Source organism: Oncorhynchus gorbuscha, linkage group LG24 (assembly GCF_021184085.1).
Source record: "Oncorhynchus gorbuscha isolate QuinsamMale2020 ecotype Even-year linkage group LG24, OgorEven_v1.0, whole genome shotgun sequence".
Lineage (NCBI taxonomy): Eukaryota > Metazoa > Chordata > Actinopteri > Salmoniformes > Salmonidae > Oncorhynchus > Oncorhynchus gorbuscha.
The window spans coordinates 283,811-308,119 of NC_060196.1; the positions used below are offsets into that span (position 1 = coordinate 283,811).

The 24,309-nt window shown below is 47.0% G+C and overlaps 2 protein-coding genes across 2 annotated transcripts in view; one reads left to right on the forward strand and one right to left on the reverse strand.

Annotated features, from left to right (window-relative positions):
- Positions 1-789: 789 nt before the first annotated feature.
- On the forward strand, positions 790-3,104 carry LOC124013213 (gastrula zinc finger protein XlCGF9.1-like). Its single transcript, XM_046327457.1, has 2 exons — positions 790-838; positions 960-3,104. The coding sequence occupies exon 2, from the start codon at positions 2,365-2,367 to the stop codon at positions 2,758-2,760; it is 396 nt and encodes a 131-aa protein (XP_046183413.1). The 5' UTR covers positions 790-838; positions 960-2,364; the 3' UTR covers positions 2,761-3,104.
- A 2,578-nt stretch (positions 3,105-5,682) lies between these two features.
- LOC124013007 (von Willebrand factor A domain-containing protein 7-like) overlaps positions 5,683-24,309 on the reverse strand; it is a 31,991-nt gene continuing 13,364 nt past the window's right edge. Inside the window, exons 8-19 of the mRNA XM_046327112.1 lie at positions 21,167-21,336; positions 20,917-21,029; positions 20,523-20,639; positions 20,099-20,287; positions 19,725-19,857; positions 19,293-19,445; positions 13,979-14,071; positions 11,799-12,067; positions 11,502-11,635; positions 11,003-11,162; positions 9,343-9,642; positions 5,683-7,538 (exon numbers count right to left, since the gene is read on the reverse strand). Coding sequence (XP_046183068.1) covers positions 7,137-7,538; positions 9,343-9,642; positions 11,003-11,162; positions 11,502-11,635; positions 11,799-12,067; positions 13,979-14,071; positions 19,293-19,445; positions 19,725-19,857; positions 20,099-20,287; positions 20,523-20,639; positions 20,917-21,029; positions 21,167-21,336 — 2,233 coding nt within the window. The 3' untranslated portion in view covers positions 5,683-7,136. The remainder of the gene's footprint in view (positions 7,539-9,342; positions 9,643-11,002; positions 11,163-11,501; positions 11,636-11,798; positions 12,068-13,978; positions 14,072-19,292; positions 19,446-19,724; positions 19,858-20,098; positions 20,288-20,522; positions 20,640-20,916; positions 21,030-21,166; positions 21,337-24,309) is intronic.

The window sequence follows — 24,309 nt, forward strand, 5'->3', positions numbered from 1 at the left end:
AAACAGAGTTTATTTAAGTCCAAACAGGGAATAACAGAAATCCTCTAGACTTGTAGAGGGGAAATAACTGGAGAAGCGGCCACAGACTGCAGGTCGCTTCGGGTAGGCGCAGGCCGTAGTCGACAGAGACACCTGCTCACACGCAGCATCTGATGAAGGCAAAAAACACGACAGGACAGGGCGATACACAATCACAGCAAAAACACGACAGGACAGGGCGAAACGCAATCACAGCATGGTGAATACAATACAAGGAACCGACGGGACAGGAACGGATCACAAAGGAATAAATAGGGACTCTAATCAGGGGAAAGGATCGGGAACAGGTGTGGGAAGACTAAATGATGATTAGGGGAATAGGAACAGCTGGGAGCAGGAACGGAACGATAGAGAGAAGAGAGAGCGAGAGAGTGAGAGAGGGAGGGGGAGAGAGAGGGATAGAAGGAGGGAAAGAACCAAATAAGACCAGCAGAGGGAAACGAATAGCATGGGGAGCACAGGGACAAGACATGATAATAAATGACAAACATGACATGTTTGTGCCGTCTTGTCAATTCATCCACCTCTCTATACTCAACCTGTTGTTGGTGAACCCAGAAAAAAAGAGAAACCTTCACACTGCGCTTGCTAGTATCACTTGTTCATTTAAGCTTATGTACATCGGCCTCACGGTCTTTGTCAGAGTTTTCAATGACCCTAAGCTTTTGTGGTTGATTGTGCCATCAGGAGGCAGACTATTCTGATGACTACTCCCCTGGGTACATACTGCTGAAGAAGGAAGGGGCAGGCCCCCCGACTCTGGTCCACAGACAACCTCTCAGAGAGTTACCAGGCAGAGGTAGGAACTAGGGAGACCTGCTTCTGAATCACATATCTTATTACAATGTATTAAACAGTATTGGAATGAGAACCAGGCTCTAATAATATCTATAATTATCTCTCCACTGTTATTCTCTCAGTCTTTTGTTCTTTCTCTGTCTCTCTCTGCGTCTCTCGCTTTCCACTATCCACGCCACCTTTCTCCGTCCTGTCCCTCTGTAGCCCTGGTCCCTCCTGGAGCCGTCAGGGCCCTGATCAACCGTTATACCCAGGAAAGTCTACCTCAGGAGCCGCAGCGGCCGTCTTCCAGGGAGATCCAGACACCCAGGAGGCCCCCCAGGCTCTCAACCCATCCCAGCCCAGGACCAGAGAGGTTACCAGTGGTAGTGCAGGCCAGGCCCCTGGAGCAGAACAGCAGTCACTGGTAATACCAGCAGCAGAGTCTCCATCAACATTACACCAGACAGCATCTCCTCAATCAGCAGCCACTATCCAGTCTACATCATCTGTCCTGTCTGCTGTATTGGTCCAGTCCACGGTAACTACTCTGTCAAAAGAAACTGTCCAGTCGACCGTAAATGTGAAGTCGACAGCAGCAGCGTCAGAGCGCCTGCCACCTGTCCTCTCCGGGTTACCCAGAACCCCTCTTCAGGATACACAGCCCAGCCCCGTACCCTCTCATCCACCCCAATCATCACCATCGCAGTCCTTCACAGACGTTCTACCTGTAGCTCGTCCAATAGCAGTGCCCTCAATACAACCAGCTAGGCCTACAGGACCACTGGCCGCACCACCAACACAACCGCAACCGCCTACAGTTTTGGAGCAGTTGGGTGTTGCCACAGCAACATCACTAACACCATCGGTCAAGTCCGCTCCTTCTCCAACTATGTTGACAGAACCTGCCGGCCCCCCTGAAAAGCAGGCGCCGTTGGTCACTGATCATGTGCAACGCTCCCCCACTGTGCCACGACTGAAGTCACCTGCTGTCCCAGAGAGGATGTCTGATGAAGCTCCTCCTCAGCTGTCAGACCCTGCTGTAACTACACCCTCTTGCCCCTTGCAAATGTCTAAGACACAGCTTTTAGCTCAGTTGTCAGTAGTACCCCAAGTACGCGCCCTGCCGTGGTTGGAGGAAGAGGAGGAGGAAAAAGGGGGGGAGGAAGATGAAGGGCAGGAAGATGAGGGAGGGCTTTCTTCCCTCCCTGCCACGTCTACGGAAGCTGTGACAACCAGGTCTGTCGCTACGGAGACGACACCCGCCGGCGAGAAAAAGGAGGAGATTGTTGTCCAGGTAGGTGGTGGCAGCAAGTCAAGTCAACGTGAAGCGCTCCTCTCTGGTCTCCGCCTCCGCTTAAGGCCCTGCCCCCAGAACAGTACTCCATCTCCAGTGGTTGCTAAGAAACCCAGAGAAGAGAGAACCTCCCTCCGGTACCATACCAGCTCCAACAGGCTCCACCGAAACGTCTCGCCAAAATCCAGTGTGCAGACTGCGGTCGTGTCCTGAGCAGCACCGCTTCTTTAGAGAGTCATGCCTCCCTCCACATGGGGAAGCGCCCGTTCGTCTGCTCAGCCTGCGGCAAGGACTTCCCCAACCTCAAGGGCCTCAACCGCCATGACCGCGTCCATGGCGACCAGTGTCCGCAGTGCAGCAAGACCTTCGTCTACCGCTTCGGCCTGACTAAGCACGAGCAGATGGTCCACAGCGGCGTGTGCCCGTTCGCCTGCCCGACCTCTGGCAAACGCTTCGCCATTCGGCGCGACATGGAGACGCATGGAGACGCATCTCTGTGTTCACACTGGAGAGAAACCGTTTGCCTGCTCCCTCTGTGTGAAGCGGTTCAAGAGGCGTGTGGAGCTGAATGTTCACCTGAGGTGACACAACGGGGAGAAGAGACACTGGTGCTCGTACTGCGGGAAGGGCTTTCTGGATTACAATAATCTGAAGAGGCACAAACTGGTCCACACTGGGGAGAAACCTTACACCTGCTCTGAGTGTGGCAAGCACTTCAAACAGACTGGCCATCTGAAGAAACACCTGAAGACAATACACAAAGACCGATAGAGAGGACAGGGGACGAGCCTTTAATGGCACCCTATTCCCTATATCGTGCACTATGCAGGCTCTGGTCAAAAGTAGTGCACGATATAAGAATAGGGTGTATAGAAGGGAGTTACTAGACATTCTCCATTTGTCAGTTCAAAACCCAGCCATATAGGTTTTAATGGGATATTTTGTGTAGTTTGGTGAGGAAAAAAATACATTTAATCCTTTTTTAATTCAATCTTGAATTCTCACAGTGATTAATGACGCAGGGATCTCAATCTATTCTCATAGTGACCCGGGAGGACTTGTTATTTTATATTTTTCTGTACTGATTGATTACAAGAGTCAACGCTTTGGTTGTGTAAACATTTGGGGCTACTTTTGTTGTTTGAAAGGTTCATGCTGCGAGAGAATGACGTACCTAAGTGATAGCGTAGTGTAAAAAAGAACGACGTAGCTAAGTGATGACATAGTGTAATAAAAGAACGACGTAGCTAAGTGATGACATAGTGTAATAAAAGAACGACGTAGCTAAGTGATAGCGTAGTGTAAAAAAGAACGACGTAGCTAAGTGATGACATAGTGTAATAAAAGAACGACGTAGCTAAGTGATGACATAGTGTAATAAAAGAACGACGTAGCTAAGTGATGACATAGTGTAATAAAAGAACGACGTAGCTAAGTGATGACATAGTGTAAAAAAGAATGACGTAGCTAAGTGATGAGCGTAGTGTAAAAAAGAATGACGTAGCTAAGTGATGACGTAGTGTAAAAAAAGAATGACGTAGCTAAGTGATAGCGTAGCGTAAAAAAGAATGACGTAGCTTAGTGATGACCTAGCGTAAAAAATGAGAAAAATGTTGAATTTACATTTATTGTATTTAAAACAAAATCTGATTATTTGTACATTTTGTTTATTAAGAAGTTGTTATGCCGAAAAGCAAGGTTATATTTAGTTTTATCGCGGTCACGCACATTATGGTTTTATGGTCGACAGGTTTCAAATAGTTTCATTTAAATTTGTTTCATGTTCTGTGCTTTCGTCGCACTTTTGATCAATGATGTTCCTCATGGCTGGTTTAATGGATCATTTATAGAATGGTGTGGGCTGATAGAATTAGGCCTAGCCCTAAAAGATAGCTTTAATTTTATTCTAGGGTTGAACTTATTCAGTGCTGTTGAACGTTTAAACCAGACATTTTTTTATTTTTTTTTATTTAACCAGGTAGGCTAGTTGAGAACAAGTTCTCATTTACAACTGCGACCTGGCCAAGATAAAGCGTAGCAATTCGACACATACAACAACACAGTTACACATGGAATAAACAAAATATACAGTCAATAATACAGTAGAAAAAAGAAAACAAGAAGTCTGTATACAGTGAGTGCAAATGAGGTAAGATAAGGAAATAAATAGGCCATGGTGGCGAAGTAATTACAGTAAAGCAATTAAACACTGGAATGGTAGATCGGCAGAAGATGAATGTGCAGGTAGAGATACTGGGGTGCAAAGGAGGAAAATAAATAAATAAATACCAGTATGGGGATGAGGTAGGACATGACTTGTTTTAATAATTTTCCAGAGCTATTAGATATGCTTGGGAGGGTGCACTGTCTCAGCGTCCAGGCACATGTTGGGCCCAACACTATCAGTCATTTGAAAGTTTAAACTGTCTAGGATAGGCACCCTATGACATTGCAATATCAGATTTGCTACTTACACTGAAAATAAATCTGACTCTCCTCTCTGGGTCAGTTAGCAAGAACCAATTAAAGTTCATATTTTGGTTTGGCTATTGTGCTTCTATGTTGGAAATGTATTATTTCTCATATCAACTAATGGCAGTTGGACATCTACAGTGTTTTCAGAAAGTATTCATACCCCTTCACTTATTCCACATTTTGTTGTATTAAAGCCTAAATATCTCATTTACAAAAGTATTCACACCCCTGAGTCAATACATTATGATAATCACCTTTGGCAGTGATTACAACTGTGAGTCTTTCTGGGTAAGTCTCTAAGAGCTTTGCACAGCTGGATTGTACAATATTTATATATTATATTTTACAATTCTTCAAGCTCTGTCAAGCTGATTGTTGATCATTGCTAGACTGCCGTTTTCAAGTCTTGCCATAGATTTTCATGTAGATTTAAGAACATTCAATGTCGTCTTGGTAAGCAACTCCAGTGTGTTTTAGGTTATTGTCCTGCTGAAAGCAGAATTTTTCTCCCAGTGTCTATTGGAAAGCAGAAAACTAGGTTTTTCTCTAGGATTTTGACTGTGTTTAGCTCTATTCCATTTATTTCTATCCTAAAAAACTCCCAAGTCCTTGCCGATGACGAGCATACCCATAACGTGATGAAGCTACCACCATGCTTGAAAATATGAAGAGTGGTACTCAGTGATGAGTTGTTTCGGGATTTCACAAAGTCAATGATTCCAATGATTCCAAGCACCACCCCCCTGCTGGTCTGAAAAACACCCCTGTAGGTGTTACCTTCCACCACACATGAGGACATCGGCAGATTGAGAAGCAGACCATGCAAAAAACACATATCTTTAGTTTAAACAGATGGATTTTGATGGGGATTTCTTTATTATGCCAATTATGCTGCTGCTCCCTAGGGGTGGGAGGTGTGCAGTCAAAGCATCATTTACCCTAAACTGTGTCCTAAACTGTGTCCTGAGCACTAAACTACTAGCCTAGTCAAGCAGACTGACCACTATCTAGTTTCACTGATATGTGATATCAGAATTCACATTGCTACTAAACTACCTCAGGTTATTTGTTTTGTTATAATACAGAGTCAGTAGGAAAGCAGAGATGTTTTATTCATGACAGATGTAAACTAAAGACTTGAAAATGAAAACATCTTACAGTGCAAATAACACGTTGAGAAAGTGACTAGAGAGAGAGAGACTGTTGGCAGTTTGTTTACAAAAGGGACATTCATTTTCATTGTGGCTTTGGCCATGTTTCAGGCTGACTACCTTGCAGACGCCTGCCAGAGTTCACACGTGGATAGGTGTTCAACAGATCAGCTTCCCACATCACATAGCAATCTGATGCATCATTTAGCATTAAGAGGCAGTGTCAGGAAGTCAGAGTTCACACGTGGATAGGTGTTCAGGTGTTCAACAGATCAGCTTCCCACATCACATAGCAATCTGATGCATCATTTAGCATTAAGAGCAGTGTCAGGAAGTCAGAGTTCACACGTGGATAGGTGTTCAACAGATCAGCTTCACACATCACATAGCAATCTGATGCATCATTTAGCATTAAGAGGCAGTGTCAGGAAGTCAGAGTTCACACGTGGATAGGTGTTCAACAGATCAGCTTCACACATCACATAGCAATCTGATGCATCATTTAGCATTAAGAGGCAGTGTCAGGAAGTCAGAGTTCACACGTGGATAGGTGTTCAACAGATCAGCTTCACACATCACATAGCAATCTGATGCATCATTTAGCATTAAGAGGCAGTGTCAGGAAGTCAGAGTTCACACGTGGATAGGTGTTCACAGATCAGCTTCCCACATCACATAGCAATCTGATGCATCATTTAGCATTAAGAGGCAGTGTCAGGAAGTCAGAGTTCACACGTGGATAGGTGTTCAACAGATCAGCTTCACACATCACATAGCAATCTGATGCATCATTTAGCATTAAGAGGCAGTGTCAGGAAGTCAGAGTTCACACGTGGATAGGTGTTCAACAGATCAGCCGACAATGATGTATCACGCAAAGCATTTGTTGATGCAATGCAATGTCTGCAATATGGTCGGCCTGGAACGTAACCGTTAACATTAAGAGGCAGTGTCGGGAAGGCAGTCAGCACATGAGCCTTACCCTATTACCTTAACCAAGTGGGAAGGTGGCATTTACCACAAAAGACAAAGGAAAATCCACTTGAACACCCCTCCAACTGGTAATTACTAGTCTATCACCCCTGAGCTACAACTTCTCCCAAATGCTGACCTCTGATGTCACCTGCTAAGGAAATGAACTCGATAACAGCATTTTCAGCAGTTAAATGCAACGAAACCTTATTAAAAGCAATCTATTTATCTATCGATCTAATCTAATATGGCTTTTGAAATCTAGAATTATTTAGCAAGCATGATGGCTGTACTTTGTGTTTATGGTTGTCGCAGCTGGTTGGCCATGAGACAAATCAGTGTTTCCCAATAAGTTCTAAGCATGTGAATGCACTTCACAAGGTTTAAATGACAGATTCCCACTTGGTTATGAATGCAGCATTAGATCAGATAAGTAGGTCTCTGAGGGATGTAGTGAAGAAGGCAGAGACCAGCAGACACACCAACAGTGGGAGGGACAGAGCGATGGAGGGCGGTCCTGCGTTGCGGACGATGGAAAACCGACAGGTACCGACATTCATGGCTTTGTCCACCGCCACCAGCTCCACTGTCAGAGAGCAGCACGAAGCGTTGAATGCTGCTGCAACAACCGTCTGCTTCAGGTCCGTGTGGGTGAGGCTGCCTACGCCCTGGAGGTGTGTGACTCTGGTGATGCCCGTGCCATTGACGCCGTCTGTCAGGTTGGCAGAGAGCTGCCAGAAGGCGGAGCTGCAGGCTGCTGGGTCAGCTGGGCAGTCGACCACCGAGACGCTGACCACCTCACACTGGGGAGGGGTGACATCTGTCACCTGCAATGGGGGGGGGAGATTAAGTGATGAGGAGAAAGAGAGACTTGGGTTCTATCAGTCTAATTCTGGCCCAGAGATTTGGTAGCACTTTCTCTGACCACCAGAGTACATGTGCGGCTGAGCTTCAACACTCTTAAAGAGGAGCTGAACTCAAAAAAAAGACTTACTTGGTTGTAAATGGCCTACAAGGCATCGCTATTAGTCAAATACATGTTTTATTAAACAATATATACATATTATTTAACTAGGTAAGTCAGTTAAGAACAAATTCTTATTTACAATGACGCCTTGTCCAGATATCTTTTGTTGGCAATTTGCATAGAAAATGGATGCCTGCTACAGTGCGTTTCCACTGAAGGTCTTGTCATTAAAAAAGCTGGACGGAATGACGTCACACCTACAACAACTTTTTAGCTAAAAACCTAGTGTTGGTTAAAATAATAAAGTAGTTGAGTTGATCCATTTAGGGAAATGGATGAATGAACTGCAGACAGCCTGTTTGCCCTCCTACCTATCTGGTTCATGTCTCAGGGAGCCTGCAAACGCCTGCATGGACAGAATGCAAGAATTGACTCATATCTCGCATATTCTAATCATTCTAATGTGCCAACGTGTCGCCACAGTCAGCTCCATGATGAAACTTGCACTCTAGTAAATCTGAAATAATTGGATGTTGAAACTTGTATCCAGCCAATCTGAAATTCAAGGCGAAGCAATTCAGGGATTCTGGAAAGTAAGGACAAGGATCCTGCAAAGACACATTATTTTTTATAGTTGAAATATAGATTTAGCAAGCTGTTAGAATCACATGCCCTGCATACCTTCACAATTATTATTCATTTTGGTCGAATGAACCTGGATCAATAGAACTCGCCTTTTGACTACAAAGTGTAAATAGGATAATTTTGGTCATAGAGTCAGTTTTGATCAAAACAGAGATGAGTAATTGAGGTCATGGCTTTTTACCTGAGGGTTGGGTTTTGATTTCAAATCTCTGGCCTACACGGGACCACTGCCAGGCACAGTCTAATCACAGTTGACACTAATTATACAGAGTACAGGTGCCAGTTGTGCTGCCGCACAATTATTTCACAGCCGATCTAACCATTAGCATGCAGAGCTTTGGAATTGTTCATACAACAATCTATTGTCACAAATGCTTTCTGTTGAAAGAATTTGTTTTTAAATTATAATTTTTTAAAAATAAAAGGCTTGTAATTTTATCCAACTCAAACAACTTCACATTCGTGAGCTACGGTTAGCATCAAACAACTTTCATCAGAGATATGGATATATGATGATGCTTATGTCTCCGCCCTAACAATGAGATTCTTTGTCCACGAAACAGAACGGCGGGCTGTCAAGCACCTGCCATTTACAGGTTCTGATTCCTTCATTTATGTTTCGAGGTTGGACTTTAGCACACTAGCACGGTTAGCAGTGTGCTTAAGGTTAAGATATATTTTTTTAAGAAGATAAATTGTAGAAATAGGCAGAGTTTATGACTTTGTGGCTGTGGTAACTTGTGACGACCAGGCACAAAGTGTTTTTTCTCAAAGTTGCAGAGATGTCACATGTCCTATTTATAACAGTACACTCATAAACTAATCACTGTAAAACTTAGAGTAGATCACATCCCCAGGTGGCTCCTTAATTGGGGAGGACGGCTCATAGTAATGGCTGGAACGGTATCAAACACGTCGTTTCTATGGTTTCCATGTATTTGACAACATTCCATTCACTCAATTTCAGCCACTGTTATGAGCCGTCCTCCCCTCACCAGCCTCCTGTGATGCCAGGTTACCTTGGTGGTGTATAGACAGGTGCCGACATTCATGGCTTTGTCCACCGCCACCAGCTCCACTGTCAGAGAGCAGCACGAAGCGTTGAATGCTGCTGCAACAACCGTCTGCTTCAGGTCCGTGTGGGTGAGGCTGCCTGCTCCCTGGCGGTGTTTGAGGCTGGTGATGCCTGTGCCATTGACACCGTCTGTCAGGTTGGCAGAGAGCTGCCAGAAGGCAGAGTTACAGAATGCTGGGTCAGCTGGGCAGTCGACCGATGAGACACTGACAACCTCACACTGGGGAGGGGTGAAATCTGTCACCTGCAGAAGAGAGAGAGAGAGAGAGAGAGAGAGAGAGAGAGAGAGAGAGAGAGAGAGAGAGAGAGAGAGAGAGAGAGAGAGCGAGTAATCATGGTGAAGAGGGAGAAGAGATAAGGAAAGGAGGCTATTTAGAAGTGGACGGGCCCATACAGTGGAGACGGGCCCATACGGTGGAGACGGGCCCATACAGTGGAGACGGGCCCATACAGTGGAGACGGGCCCATACGGTGGAGACGGGCCCATAGAGTGGAGACGGGGTGGAGACGGGCCCATACGGTGGAGACGGGCCCATAGAGTGGAGACGGGCCCATAGAGTGGAGACGGGCCCATAGAGTGGAGATGGCCCATAGAGTGGAGACGGGCCCATAGAGTGGAGATGGCCCGGTGGAGACGGGCCCATAGAGTGGAGATGGCCCATAGAGTGGAGACGGGCCCATAGAGTGGAGATGGCCCATAGAGTGGAGATGGCCCATAGAGTGGAGACATAGAGTGGAGATGGCCCATAGAGTGGAGATGGCCCATAGAGTGGAGATGGCCCATAGAGACTGGATGGCCCATAGATGGCCCATAGAGTGGAGATGGCCCATAGAGTGGAGATGGCCCATAGAGTGGAGATGGCCCATAGAGTGGAGATGGCCCATAGAGTGGAGACGGGCCCATAGAGTGGAGACGGCCCATAGAGTGGAGATGGACCTTATAGGCCTGTCAGCTCTCTAGTGTATCTTTATATATCCACATTCTAGCATATCTACTAAATCTATTTGTATATACACTGAGTGTACAAAACATTAAGAACACCTTCCTAATATTACACCCCCCCCCCCATGTACACTACAAGGTGTTGAAAGTGTTCCACAGGGATGCTGGCCCATGTTGACTCCAATGCTTCCCACAGTTGTGTCAAGTTGGCTGGATGTCCTTTGGGTGGTGGACCATTCTTGATACACACAGGAAACTGTTGAGCGTAAAAAACCCAGCAGCATTGCAGTTCTTGACACAAACCAATGCGCCTGGCACCTACTACCATAACCCACTCATAGGCACTTAAATATTTAGTCTCCACCCTCTGAACGACACACATACACAATCCATGTCTCAATTGTCTCAAGGCTTATGAGTCCTTCTAACCCAGAGGTGGGCAAACTTTTTGACTCGCGGGCCACAATGGGTTCTAAAATTTGAGAGAGGGGCCTGTCTCCTCCCCTTCATTTACACTGATTGAAGTCGATTTAACAAGTGACATCAATAAGGGATCATAGCTTTCACCTTGATTCATCTGCTCAGTCTATATCATGGAAATACCAGGTGTTCTTAATGTTTTTTACACTCAGTGTAGATATATCTACATATCTGAGGTTACCTTGGTGACGACAGAGAGGCGCAGGACGGCGTAGTTGGAGTCGGACGCCCCGGGGGCCACAGCCTCGATGGTCACGGTGACGTCTGTTCCTGAGGGGGTGTTGGCGGGCACCGTGATGGTCAGTTCACCGGTGGCGTTTCCTCCGGTGGTCACAGCGATGCTGATAAGTTAGCAGCAGCAATGGGTTAGCATTAAGTGGGTTAGCATTAAGTGGGTTAGCATTAAGTGGGTTAGCATTAAGTGGGTTAGCATTAAGTGGGTTAGCATTAAGTGGGTTAGCATTAAGTGGGTTAGCATTAAGTGGGTTAGCATTAAGTGGGTTAGCATTAAGTGGGTTAGCATTAAGTGTCAATACAAGTGATGCCAAGAGAGGACAATAATTAGTCATGTTGAGTCATTTTTCCAGCATAGAGAAGCTGTTTTTGAACAGATAACCATACAAAAGACCATACAAACAGATCTGGGACCAGTCTCAGGATATTCCAGCCCTGATCCCTACCTGCTAGGGACGTTCATTTCTAAGTCTCGGTCGTTTCTGGCACTGATTTTGTAGCTGCCTCCAGTGGCGTCGGTCATGACGGTGAAGGGAAGGGTGAAGGGTTTACCAGGCTCCATGCTTCTGTCCACCACGGCCTGAGAAGACAAGAAGAACACGAAAGAGGAATTGTTGAGGAGCTGTTGTGAGGTCCACTTTTGAAAATGTCTATGACCATGGTTTTGTCTAACACTTTCCCAACATGCAGTATAGACTCCTTCACCATTTACAAATGAAAGGCGTTTTTCAATGTAAACTTACCTTGATGGTAACCTTGGAGACGGACATCTGAGTGGTGGACTGTCTCTGGAACACGGTGGAGGAGACCACATCTGTCCCGTTCAGCAGCACCACAAACTCCCCCGCAGGGACCTTGGTTACCGTAACTAGGAACTCCCCGTTGCCCATGTCTTCCAGGGCCCCACTTACGACCTCTGACCCTGACACTGTCACCAAGGCAACGTTGGCCACCTTGACAGAGGCTGGGCCCTTTCTGCCCAACACTGATACCAACAGCATGGCAGGCATACCTGGGAGAAGGAGAGAAGAGAGGAGGAACGGAGGGAAAGAGAGGGAGAGAGAGAGAGGAGGACGAGTGTAGGGGTAGGGAGAGAAAAGAGGGGAGAGAGAGAGAGAGAGAGGAGGACGAGTGTAGGGGTAGGGAGAGAAAAAGAGGGAGAGAGAGAGAGGAGGATGAGTGTAGGGGTAGGGAGAGAAAAGAGGGGAGAGAGAGAGAGAGAGAGGAGGACGAGTGTAGGGGTAGGGAGAGAAAAAGAGGGAGAGAGAGAGGAGGAGGACGAGTGTAGGGGTAGGGAGAGAAAAGAGGGAGAGAGAGAGAGGAGGACGAGTGTAGGGGTAGGGAGAGAAAAAGGGAGGGAGGGAGAGAGAGAGGATTTGGCTAAAAATACTTGAATCAGTCATAGAGCCCATTGCCCTTTATGGTTGTGAGGTCTGGGGTCCGCTCACCAACCAAGACTTCACAAAATGGGACAAACACCAAATTGAGACTCTGCACGCAGAATTCTGCAAAAATATCCTCCGTGTACAACGTAAAACACCAAATAATGCATGCAGAGCAGAATTAGGCCGATACCCACTAATTATCAAAATCCATAAAAGAGCCATTAAATTCTACAACCACCTAAAAGGAAGCGATTCACAAACCTTCCATAACAAAGCCATCACCTACAGAGAGATGAACCTGGAGAAGAGTCCCTAAGCAAGCTGGTCCTGGGGCTCTGTTCACAAACACAAGCACACCCTACAGAACCCCAGGACAACAGCACAATTAGACCCAACCAAATCATGAGAAAACAAAAAGATAATTACTTAACACATTGGAAAGAATTAACAAAAAAACAGAGCAAACTAGAATGCTATTTGGCCCTAAACAGAGAGTACACAGCGGCAGAATACCTAACCACTGTGACTGACCCAAAATTAAGGAAAGCTTTGACTATGTACAGACTCAGTGAGCATAGCCTTGCAATTGAGAAAGGCCGCCGTAGGCAGACATGGCTCTCAAGAGAAGACAGGCTATGTGCTCACTGCCCACAAAATGAGGTGGAAACTGAGCTGCACTTCCTAACCTCCTGCCCAATGTATGACCATATTAGAGAGACATATTTCCCCAGATCACACAGATCCACAAAGAATTCGAAAACAAATCCAATTTTGAAAAACTCCCATATCTACTGGGTGAAATTGCACAGTGTGCCATCACAGCAGCAAGATTTGTGACCTGTTGCCACGAGAAAAGGGCAACCAGTGAAGAACAAACACCATTGTAAATACAACCCATATTTATGCTTATTCATTTTATCTTGTGTCCTTTAACTATTTGTACATTGTATATATATATATATAATATGACATTTGTAATGTCTTTACTGTTTTGAAACTTCTGTATGTGTAATGTTAACTGTTCATTTTTGTTGTTTTTCACTTTATATATTCACTTTGTATGTTGTCTACCTCACTTGCTTTGGCAATGTTAACACATGTTTCCCATGCCAATAAAGCCCTTGAATTGAATTGAATTGAATTGAATTGAGAGAGAAGGAAAATTATCTTGAAGGGTGTGGCTATGTAACTGTTGACATCGATTATTACAAATTACAATTAATGGCTTTTTATGACTTTGATTAAATCGGCTTTATAAATGAACATAATGCATTGTTTTGACCCACACAACATCAAAGAGGGCCAGCCTACTTTCTGATAGAGAATGCAGCGATGCAAAACCTCTCGCCAGTGAGAAAAACGATGTGAGCAATGATCATAATGATCGCAATGATCAAGCCTCTAACGGCTTTAATGAAGTGGCAGCTGCATTCATGTAGATGATGTCGCCATGATGTCGCCTTAGTAAAATTGTGATTGACAGATTACCTGCTTGATATGGTAATGATGATGATTAAGATGATGTTGTAGTGACTTACCTGCTTTTGGACGGCCAGAGATGAGGGCGTATCCTGGGTGAGGTCCCTCGAAAGTCTCCACAAAGTCATAAATGAAGGCAATGGTACTCTGACCTGGACACACACACACACACACACACACACACACACACACACACACACACACACACACACACACACACACACACACACACACACACACACACACACACACACACACACACACACACACACACACACACACACACACACACACACACACACACACACACACACACACACACACACACACACACACACACACACACAGTCAGGGCTGTATTCTCTCCCTTCTCTTATGGCTCTAACAGACCTGGGGTGAAATACTTTTTGACATATTTGTACATGATTTAAAATAGTTATGGTTAGGGTTAGGTAATGAGTTAGCTAAAAGGGTTAAGGTAAGGGGAAGCGTTAGCTAACATGCTAAGTAGTTGCTAACATGCTAAGTAGTTGCTAACATGCTAAGTAGTTGCTAACATGCTAAGTAGTTGCTAACATGCTAAGTAGTTGCTAACATGCTAAGTAGTTGCTAATTAGCTCAAATTGTTCTGGTGAGTTATGAACAAGCAACCTTTGGGATGCGAGAAGATTGCGTAATACACCCAACCATCCACCATGACCAAACATTATTTCCCTTATAATTCACTGTATCACAATTCCAGTGGGTCAGAAGTTGACATACACTAAGTCGACTGTGCCTTTAAACAGCTTGGAAAATTCCAGAAAAATATGTCATGGCTTTAGAAGCTTCTTATAGGCTAACTGACATCATTTGAGTCATTTGGAGTTGTACCTGTGGATGTATTTCAAAGCCTACCTTCAAACTCAGCACCTCTTTGCTTGACATTATGGGAAAATCAAAAGAAATCAGCCAAGACCTCAGAAAACAATTCTAGACATCCACAAGACTGGTTCATTATTGGGAGAAATTTCCAAACACCTGAAGGTACCAAGTTAATCTATACAAACAATAGTACGCAAGTATAAACACCATGGGACCACGCAGCCGTCATACCGCTCCGGAGGGAGGCACGTTCTGTCATCTAGAGATAAACGTACTCTGGTGCGAAAAGTGCAAATCAATTCCAGAACAACAGTAAAGGACCTTGTGAAGTTGCTGGAGGAAACAGGTACAAAAGTACCTATATCCACAGTAAAACGAGTCCTATATCGATATAACCTGAAAGGCCGCTCAGCAAGGAAGAAGCCACTGCTCAAAAACCGCCATAAAAAAGCCAGACTATGGTCTTGGGCTTGTAGTAGATTGTTTAACAGGTGGCAGACAATGTGAGAAGGCTTGTGAACTATATTTCCATTGTATCTGAGAGGAGAAGGGACATTTATGATGAAATGAGTGGTATATAAACCAATGTACATGGTATTATGACCAGAGCTCTCATAAATAAACATTCCTGACTATTGTAGCTGGGCCTCCGTTTGATTCATTACAACCAGTTTCCTACAAATTCTGGGTTGACTCGGAACCAGTTTTTTTCTTGCTTTTTATTACTTACTTTTTAAAACTGAATGGTTGGTTAAGGGCTCATGAGTAAGCATTTTACGGTAAGGTCTACCTACACCTGTTGTAGACTCAGCAAAAATAAAAACATCCTCACTGTTAGCTGCATTTATTTTCAGCAAACTTAATGTGTAAATATTTGTATGAAGATATCAAGATTCAACAACTGAGACATAAACTGAACAAGTTCCACGGACGTGACGAACAGAAATTGAACAATGTGTCCCTGAAGAAAGTGGGGGTCAAAATCAAAAGTAACTGTCAGGATTTGGTGTGGCCACCAGCTGCATTAAGTACTGCGGTGCATCTCCTCCTCATGGACTGCACCAGATTTGCCAGTTCTTGCTGTGAGATGTTATCCCACTCCTCCACCAAGGCACCTGTAAGTTCCCGGACATTTCTGGAGGGAATGGCCGTAGGCCTCACCCTCCGATCCAACAGGTCCCAGACTTCTCAATGGAATTGAGACCCGGCTCTTCGCTGGCCATGGCAGAACACTGACATTCCTGTCTTGCAGGAAATCACGCAAAGAACGACTAGTATGGCTGGTGAAATTATCATGCTGGAGGGTCATGTCAGGATGAGCCTGCAGGAAGGGTACCACACGAGGGAGGAGGATATCTGCCCTGTAACGCACAGCATTGAGATTGCCTGCAATGACAACAAGCTCAATCCGATGATGCTGTGACACACCTCCCCAGACCAACTCCAAATCGATCCCGCTCCAGAGTACAGGCCTCGGCGTAATGCTCATTCCTTTGACGATAGATGTGAATCCGACCATCATCCCTGGTGAGACAAAACCGTGACTCATCAGTGAAGAGCACTTTTTGCCAGTCCTCAGTCTGGTCCAGCGACGATGGGTTTGTGCCCATAGGCAACGTTGCTGACGGTGATGTGATGTCTGGTGAGGACCTGCCTTACAACATACCTACAAGCCCTCAGTCCATTCTCTCTCAGCCTATTACGAACAGTCTGAGCACTGATGGAGGGATTATGCGTTCCTGGTGTAACTCAGGCAGTTGTTGTTGCCATCCTGTTTCTGCAGGTGTGATGTTCGGATGTACCGATCCTGTGCAGGTGTTGTTACACGTGGTCTGACACTGCAATGACGATCAGCTGTCCGCTCTGTCTCCCTGTTGCGCTGTCTTAGGCGTCTGGCCACATCTGCAGTCCTAAGGCACGTTCGCACAGATGAGCAGGGACCCTGGGCATCTTTCTTCTGAGTCAGTTGAAAGGCCTCTGTAGTGTCCTAAGTTTTCAAAACTGTGACCATAATTGCCTACCGTCTGTAAGCTGTTATGTCTTAACGACCGTTCCACAGGTGCATGTTCATTAATTGTTTATGGTTCATTGAACAAGCATGGGAAACAGTGCTTAAACCCTTTACAATGAAGATCTGTGAAGTTATTTGGATTTTTACGAATTATCTTTGAAAGACATGGCCCTTAAAAATGGACTTTTCTTTTTTTGAGTTTATTTGGTGCATGTGACACATTTGAATGGATTATTTAACCTTTTAGGGATAGGGCTGTCTACTGCCCCCGCTGGAGTAATTGCGTGCCCATGGTAAACATAATTATTTTTTGTCAAAAGTTGCTAATATATGCAAATGAAAAATATTATTGAATAGAAAACACTCTAAAGCTTTTAAAACCGTTTAAATTGTGTCTCTATGTAAAGCAGAACTCTCAAAATATGCATTCTCCCAAACTATCTCTTCTCATCTGAAAAGTTGGGCCACCTTTGATGTCATCACAAACACCCTCCACAAACAGTTACAGCTCCCAGAACAGTCTCCACGTGTTCAGCGTGATCTCAGCTTTCAATGGGGCTTGTCATTGTGAGAATCGCCCGCTCTCGAGAGTTTGAGCACCGGTATGCTCCCAGTCAATCAAAAACAGCTGTCACTTTTCTGTGCGCAGTGGTCAAGTCCTCTCTTTCTTCCAAGATCGATTGAACGGTGCCTGTGTTTCTGTTTGTTCTCAAAATTGCTGTACACCTTTATAACATGTTAAAGCTTGATTATGAAGTTAGTTTGACAAGTTAACTAGACATATAATATATAATTTCAACGTTTTGGTGCGCAACTACTTCAATTTTGCGTAAATTTCGACCGAAATGTGGGTATTTTGAGAACCGAAAGACGTAGACTTGAAAACTAAACGCTGGTTTGGTAAGTATAATCCCTTCCAGGTCGTTTGATGGAAGAACAACAAAGGTAAGGGAATATTTAATGTATTAATTTTGGGTTTCTGTCGACTCCAAGATAAAGGAGTCATTATGCTACTGTGGGAGCGCCGACTCCATATTATAGTCTAGTGAACGCAAAATGTAACGTTAAAATTAAATGTAACAATGCAATTGCATTTAGAAGAAGTGTATCTTGCTATACATATGTAAAACATGCATATTTAGTCAAAGTTTATGATGTGTATTCCTTGTTAGCTAACGTTATCTGCCGGGGCTATCGTCATTTCTCAGGACATTTGGGTAGCATTTTTTGAACGATGCATCATTGTAAACAGAGATTTATGGATATATATAGCATATTATTGAAAAAAAACATGTTATATTACTGTCATCTGATGAAGATTTCAAAAGGTTAGTGAAATGATTTTTCTATTAATCCTGCGTTTGTTGATTGCATATTTTTTCCTACTTGGCTATGCTAATGAGCTATGTCTGCAGTGGTGGTTTGACATAAATATGTGCTATGTTTTCGCCGTAAAACATTTTAGACATCTGACTTGCTGGCTAGATAAACAACTTGTTTATCTTTCATTTGAGCTATTTTACTTGTTAATGTGTGGAGGTTAAATATTTTTAGGAATATTTCTTGCGTTCCCTGCGCCACATTCCAGCTGGGGGGGTGGGGGTGCGTTCCCAAATGGGAACTGGTGTCTCTAACAGGTTTTAAACCCAGGTCTGGGCTCTGTGTGTATCCAAGCTGCCATCTAGTGTTGTTACGGATACAGTTATCCTGTGTGTGTGTGTATCCCGTGTGTGTGTTTCTTTTCTCTCCTTCTCCCTTCACAGGTGAAAATCATCACTCCCCAATCAGTCAACAATCAATCATCAATCAGAAGACACACCTCCTCCTATTTCCTGACCTATCACAGTTCCTTCCCCATGGTTTAAAAACCCGATCATTTGTTTGTTCTAAAGCTCAGCTCAATCTCTCTGTAAATGCCATGTCTGTAGGTCTCTGTGTTTCACTCTCGCTTTGTGTCTTAACCTCTCTTTTGTTTAAAGCACCTCCATAGCACTTTGTCATCACCTGTGAGTATTGTTTTTTTATGGTGTTTGTTTGCTGGTGGGAAAAGGGGGAAACCAAGACAAGTCGCCCATGGGCATACACTACCCGTAGGTGAACTTTGTTAAATACACTAGTTAGAACTGGGCGGACCACCCACTGTATTTTTGGTTAGTTAGTTAGCTGTTGTTAAAGTAGGCTAGTCTAGCTTAGGGGTGTGTTTTTGTATATTTATTGTTTCTTTCCTTGGGTCCAGCTCAGCCCCTTTTCCTGCCCCCCCCCCCCCCCCATTACCGTGTGTTTATAAATAAACCTAGAGTTTGACGGTAGATTTCTGTTGTCGTGGTTATTTCGTTCACACTTTTACTTTGTCACAATAATAATTTGCATGAGTTATGTTACGGATCTCATTACCATCCCCCCCTAGACTGTCGGGCCAAAAGGGATTCGTAACAAGTGTTGAGCGTGAGCATAACACACATATTTAATAGAACAGACGTATCTCTATGGTAACTCACCAGTGACCTTCAGTGTGTAGGGCTGGTTGGAGTTCATGCTGATTTCCCATAATCCTGTCTGTTTGTTGGAGGCCAGACGGACCCGGAAGAGGTTGCCCACCGTCTGGACAGTCCCCAGTGCCCCGTTGGCCTCATTCTGTTTCTGGGTCACACCTGTAGGGGCAAGGAGGGTGACAGTCAAATAGGATGACAGTCAACCATACTGTCAATCGGCTATACCTGGTTCACGATACCTTGTTAAAATGTGCTTTGTGCTTTAAAAACATTAAGATAGCTACATACGTAAACACGCAAAACAGGTCAACTGTAACCATTAAGGAGGGAAAACTAACCTTAGATCAGTGTCTAGGGGAAATGTCATCCTATTCAGTTAGGTGAACCTTTACCTGAAAACTGATATTAGATCAGTGTGTAGGTGTTGGAGGTTCCCACCTGCAGGGTTCTTCAGGGTGAAGGTGAGGGACTTTCCAGTGATGTAGATGGTGATGTTGTTCAGAGACTCATCCAGCAGGAAGGAGAATGTCTCAGCTTTGCCTGGGTTCCTCGCTCGCTGTAGGACTGTCACCTTAGGAGGGGGAGGAGGAGGAGGACAGAATGAGAGAAGAGGATAGAAAGAAGAGGTGATGTAGGGTATGTTGTTGTTTTATTGTAACTTGGAGGATTTAATTATCATAGATATAACAATTATGTTTAGCCATTTCTAAAATTCATTTTTTATAAAGCACGTTTTTTAAAATTGATCAAGTTTTGAATTATTTCAAATCAACTACTCATCTAAAACAAAATGGCCACCAGTGTTGACTCACCAGAGCGGAGGTGGAGGAGTCGATGATGATGTCAGTGGCCTGGGGCAGATTTTCCTTGGTGACTCCAATGGCCTGACCACCAGACGCCAGCGCCAGGTCCTTGTAGGTCTCGAATGTAGCTTCGCTGGACTCTACTCCACGCCTCCTCCTTCTAGCACCAGCACCATCACCAGTCATGAAGAAAGACACCTGGAGAGACACATAGGTGTGTTTGAGAGAGTTTGCCTGGTCGTATTCATTAGGCACCAAACGAAGAATGAAAGAAAAAAGGGAGTGTCTACCTCTCCAATAAGAATGGCTTGTTTTTGATTTGCCATTGGAAAACATTTTGCTGCGTTTTGCTACTGTGTGACCTAATTAATAAGATCCTGAACTGCAGGACATTGTTTCTTCTAAAACAGGAAGTGTTTCAGGAAGTGCTCACGGTTGACTTGGTGCTCCTGATCAGGGCCAAGATGGTGTTCCTTAACGCAATGTCCTTGGCAACGGCATCTGTGAAAACATAGATGTTGGACGACGCAGGAGCACCGGTCAGCGCCAACTGGAGAGAGAGAGAGAGAAAGAGAGAGAGAGAGAGAGAGAGAGAGAGAGAGAGAGAGAGAGAGGGAGAGGGAGAGAGGGAGAGAGAGAGAGGAGAGAGAGGGAGAGAGAGGGAGAGAGAGAGAGAGAGAGAGAGAGAGAGAGAGAGAGAGAGAGAGAGAGAGAGAGAGAGAGAGAGAGAATGCTTAGTATCTTTATTTATTGTCAGGTGCATTATAAAAAAGGAATGGGATTATATCTGAAACCTGATTGGAATATAGCCATGTCAATCACTGTACCTGTAGGCCTGATAAGCACATCTCAGGGAGGTCTCCGCCTCCATCAGCTTTGAGTTTAGCAATCTCTGTTTTCATAACATCAGGGTTTGTCGTTCTTATCAGGGGTCCGAACTCTACACACAAACACACACTGATCACTAACCACTTCCTGACTTAACTACAAACCGCACCAGCATTTCGGTGAATGCCAGAGTTTGTCAGTGATGTTTTGCTAAGGAGAATGCTTGGTGGAGTGTAAAGCCAGCCTTACCTGGATCGTTGAATGGGACCAGGATGTACTGGGAGGGCTCATCCTGTGTTCCCTTTTTGCTGTCGATGATCTCATTGACAACACTCTTGGCTTCAAGGATGTCATCCTTCATGCTCCCCGTGGTGTCGATCACAAAAGCAACCACTGCCGATCGCGCTATGCCCATGAAGCTGTGGGAGAGAGAGAGAGAGATAAGAGTGAGATTGTGAGTAACTTCAACATGGGTATTTCCCTCTTCCCCTCCACTCCTGCCCTTCACCCTCTCTATCCTTCTCCTCCCCTTCACCCCTCTCTACCCCCCTCCTCCCCTTCACCACCCCTCTCTCTACCCCTCTCCTCCCCTTGATCCTCCTCTACCCTTCTTCTCCTATTCACCCCCATTTACCCCTCTCCTCCCCTTCACCCCGCTACCACTCTCCTCTCCTTTATCCTCTCTACCCCTCTCTTCCCCTTCACCCCCTCTCCTCTCCTTCACCCCCTCTACCCCTCTCTTCCCCTTCACCCCCTCTCCTCCCCTTCTCCCCCTCTACCCCTCTCCTCCCCTTCACCCCCTCTCCTCCCCTTCACCCCTCTACCCCTCTCCTCTCCTTCACCCCTCTCTCCTCTCTCCTCTCCTTCACCCGCCTCAACCCCTCTCCTCCCCTTCACCCCCCCTCTACCCCTCTCCTCCCCTTCACCCCCTCTCCTCCCCTTCACCCCCTCTACCCCTCTCCTCCCCTTCACCCCCTCTCCTCCCCTTCACCCCCTACTCCTCTCCTTTCCTTCACCCCTCTACTCCTCTCCTCTCCTTCACCCGCCTCTACCCCTCTTCTCTCCTTCACCCCCCTCTACCCCTCTCCTCTCCTTCACCCCTCTCCTCCCCTTCACCCCCCTACTACCCCTCTCCTCCCCTTCACCCCCTCTCCTCCCCTTCACCCCCCCCCTCTACCCCTCTCCTCCCCTTCACCCCTCTCCTCCCCTTCACCCCCCTACTCCTCTCCTTTCCTTCACCCCTCTACTCCTCTCCTCTCCTTCACCCCCTCTACCCCTCTCCTCCCCTTCACCCCCCTCTACCCCTCTCCTCCCCTTCACCCCCTCTACCCCTCTCCTCTCCTTCACCCCCCCTCTACCCCTCTCCTCCCCTTCACCCGCCTCTACCCCTCTCATTCCCCTTCACCCCCCCCTCTACCCCTCTCATTCCCCTTCACCCCCCTCTACCCCTCTCCTCCCCTTCACCCCCTCTACCCCTCTCCTCCCCTTCACCCCCTCTACCCCTCTCCTCCCCTTCACCCCCTCTACCCCTTCCTCCCCTTCACCCCCTCTACCCCTTCCTCTCCTTCACCCCCTCTACCCCTTCCTCTCCTTCACCCCCTCTACCCCTTCCTCTCCTTCACCCCCTCTACCCCTCTCCTCCCCTTCACCCGCCTCTACCCCTCTCATTCCCCTTCACCCCCTCTACCCCTCTCATTCCCCTTCACCCCCCTCTACCCCTCTCCTCCCCTTCACCCCCCTCTACCCCTCTCCTCCCCTTCACCCCCTCTACCCCTCTCCTCCCCTTCACCCCCCTCTACCCCTTCCTCCCCTTCACCCCCTCTACCCCTTCCTCTCCTTCACCCCCTCTACCCCTTCCTCTCCTTCACCCCCTCTACCCCTTCCTCTCCTTCACCCCCTCTACCCCTCTCCTCCCCTTCACCCCCTCTACCCCTCTCCTCCCCTTCACCCGCCTCTACCCCTCTCCTCCCCTTCTCCCCCTCTACCCCCTCTCCTCCCCTTCACCCCCTCTCCTCCCCTTCACCCCTCTACCCCTCTCCTCTCCTTCACCCCTCTACTCCTCTCCTCTCCTTCACCCGCCTCAACCCATCTCCTCTCCTTCACTCCTCTACCCCTCTCCTCCCCTTCACCCCCTCTACCCCTCTCCGACCCTTCACCCCCTCTCCGACCCTTCACCCCCTACCCCTCTCCTCTCCTTCACCCCTCTACTCCTCTCCTCTACTCCTCTCCTCTCCTCCCCTTCACCCCCTCTACCCCTCTCCTCCCCTTCACCCCCTCTCCTCCCCTTCACCCCCCCCCTACTCCTCTCCTCTCCTTCACCGGCCTCTACCCCTCTTCTCTCCTTCACCCCCCTCTACCCCTCTCCCCCACCTTCACCCCTCTACCCCTCTCCTCTCCTTCACCCCCCTCTACCCATCTCCTCTCCTTCACCCCCCTCTACCCCCTCTCCTCCCCTTCACCCCCCTCCCCCCCTCTCCTCTCCTTCACCCGCCTCTACCCCTCTCCTCCCCTTCACCCCCTCTACCCCTCTCCTCCCCTTCACCCCCCTCTACCCCTCTCCTCCCCTTCACCCCCTCTACCCCTCTCTTCCCCTTCACCCCCTCTCCTCCCCTTCTCCCCCTCTACCCCCCCTCCCCTCACCCCCTCTCCTCCCCTTCACCCCCTACCCCCTCCCCTTCACCCCTCTACCCTCTCCTCTCCTTCACCTTCACCCCTCTCCCTCCTTCACTCCTCTACCCCTCTCCTCTCCTTCACCCCTCAACCCTCTCTCCTCTCCTTCACCCACCTCTACCCCTCTTCTCTCCTTCACCCCCTCTACCCATCTCCTCTCCTTCACCCCCCCTCTACCCCTCTCTCCCCTTCACCCCCTCTACCCCTCTCCTCTCCTTCACCCGCCTCTACCCCTCTCCTCTCCTTCACCCACCTCTACCCCCTCTACCCCTCCCCTTCTCCCCCCTCTACCCCTCTCCTCCCCTTCACCCCCTCTACCCCCTCCCCTTCACCCCCTCCCCTCCTTCTCCCCTCTCACCCCTACTCCTCCTCCTCCCTTCACCCCTCAACCCCCTCTCCTCTCCTTCACCCTCCTCAACCCCTCTCCTCTCCTTCACTCCTCTACCCCTCTCCTCTCCTTCACCCCTCTACCCCTCTCCTCTCCTTCACCCCTCTACTCCTCTCCTCTCCTCTACTTCACCCGCCTCTATCCCTCTCCTCCCCTTCACCCCCTCTCCTCCCCTTCACCCCCCTCTACCCCTCTCCTCCCCTTCACCCCCTCTCCTCCCCTTCACCCCCCTACTCCTCTCCTTTCCTTCACCCCTCTACCCCCTCTCCTCTCCTTCACCCGCCTCTACCCCTCTTCTCTCCTTCACCCCCTCTACCCCTCTCCTCTCCTTCAC

What these genes read in the sequence shown, in the direction of transcription:
- LOC124013213 (XM_046327457.1), top strand. Translation starts at nt 2,365, where the DNA reads ATGGGGAAGCGCCCGTTCGTCTGCTCAGCCTGCGGCAAGGACTTCCCC.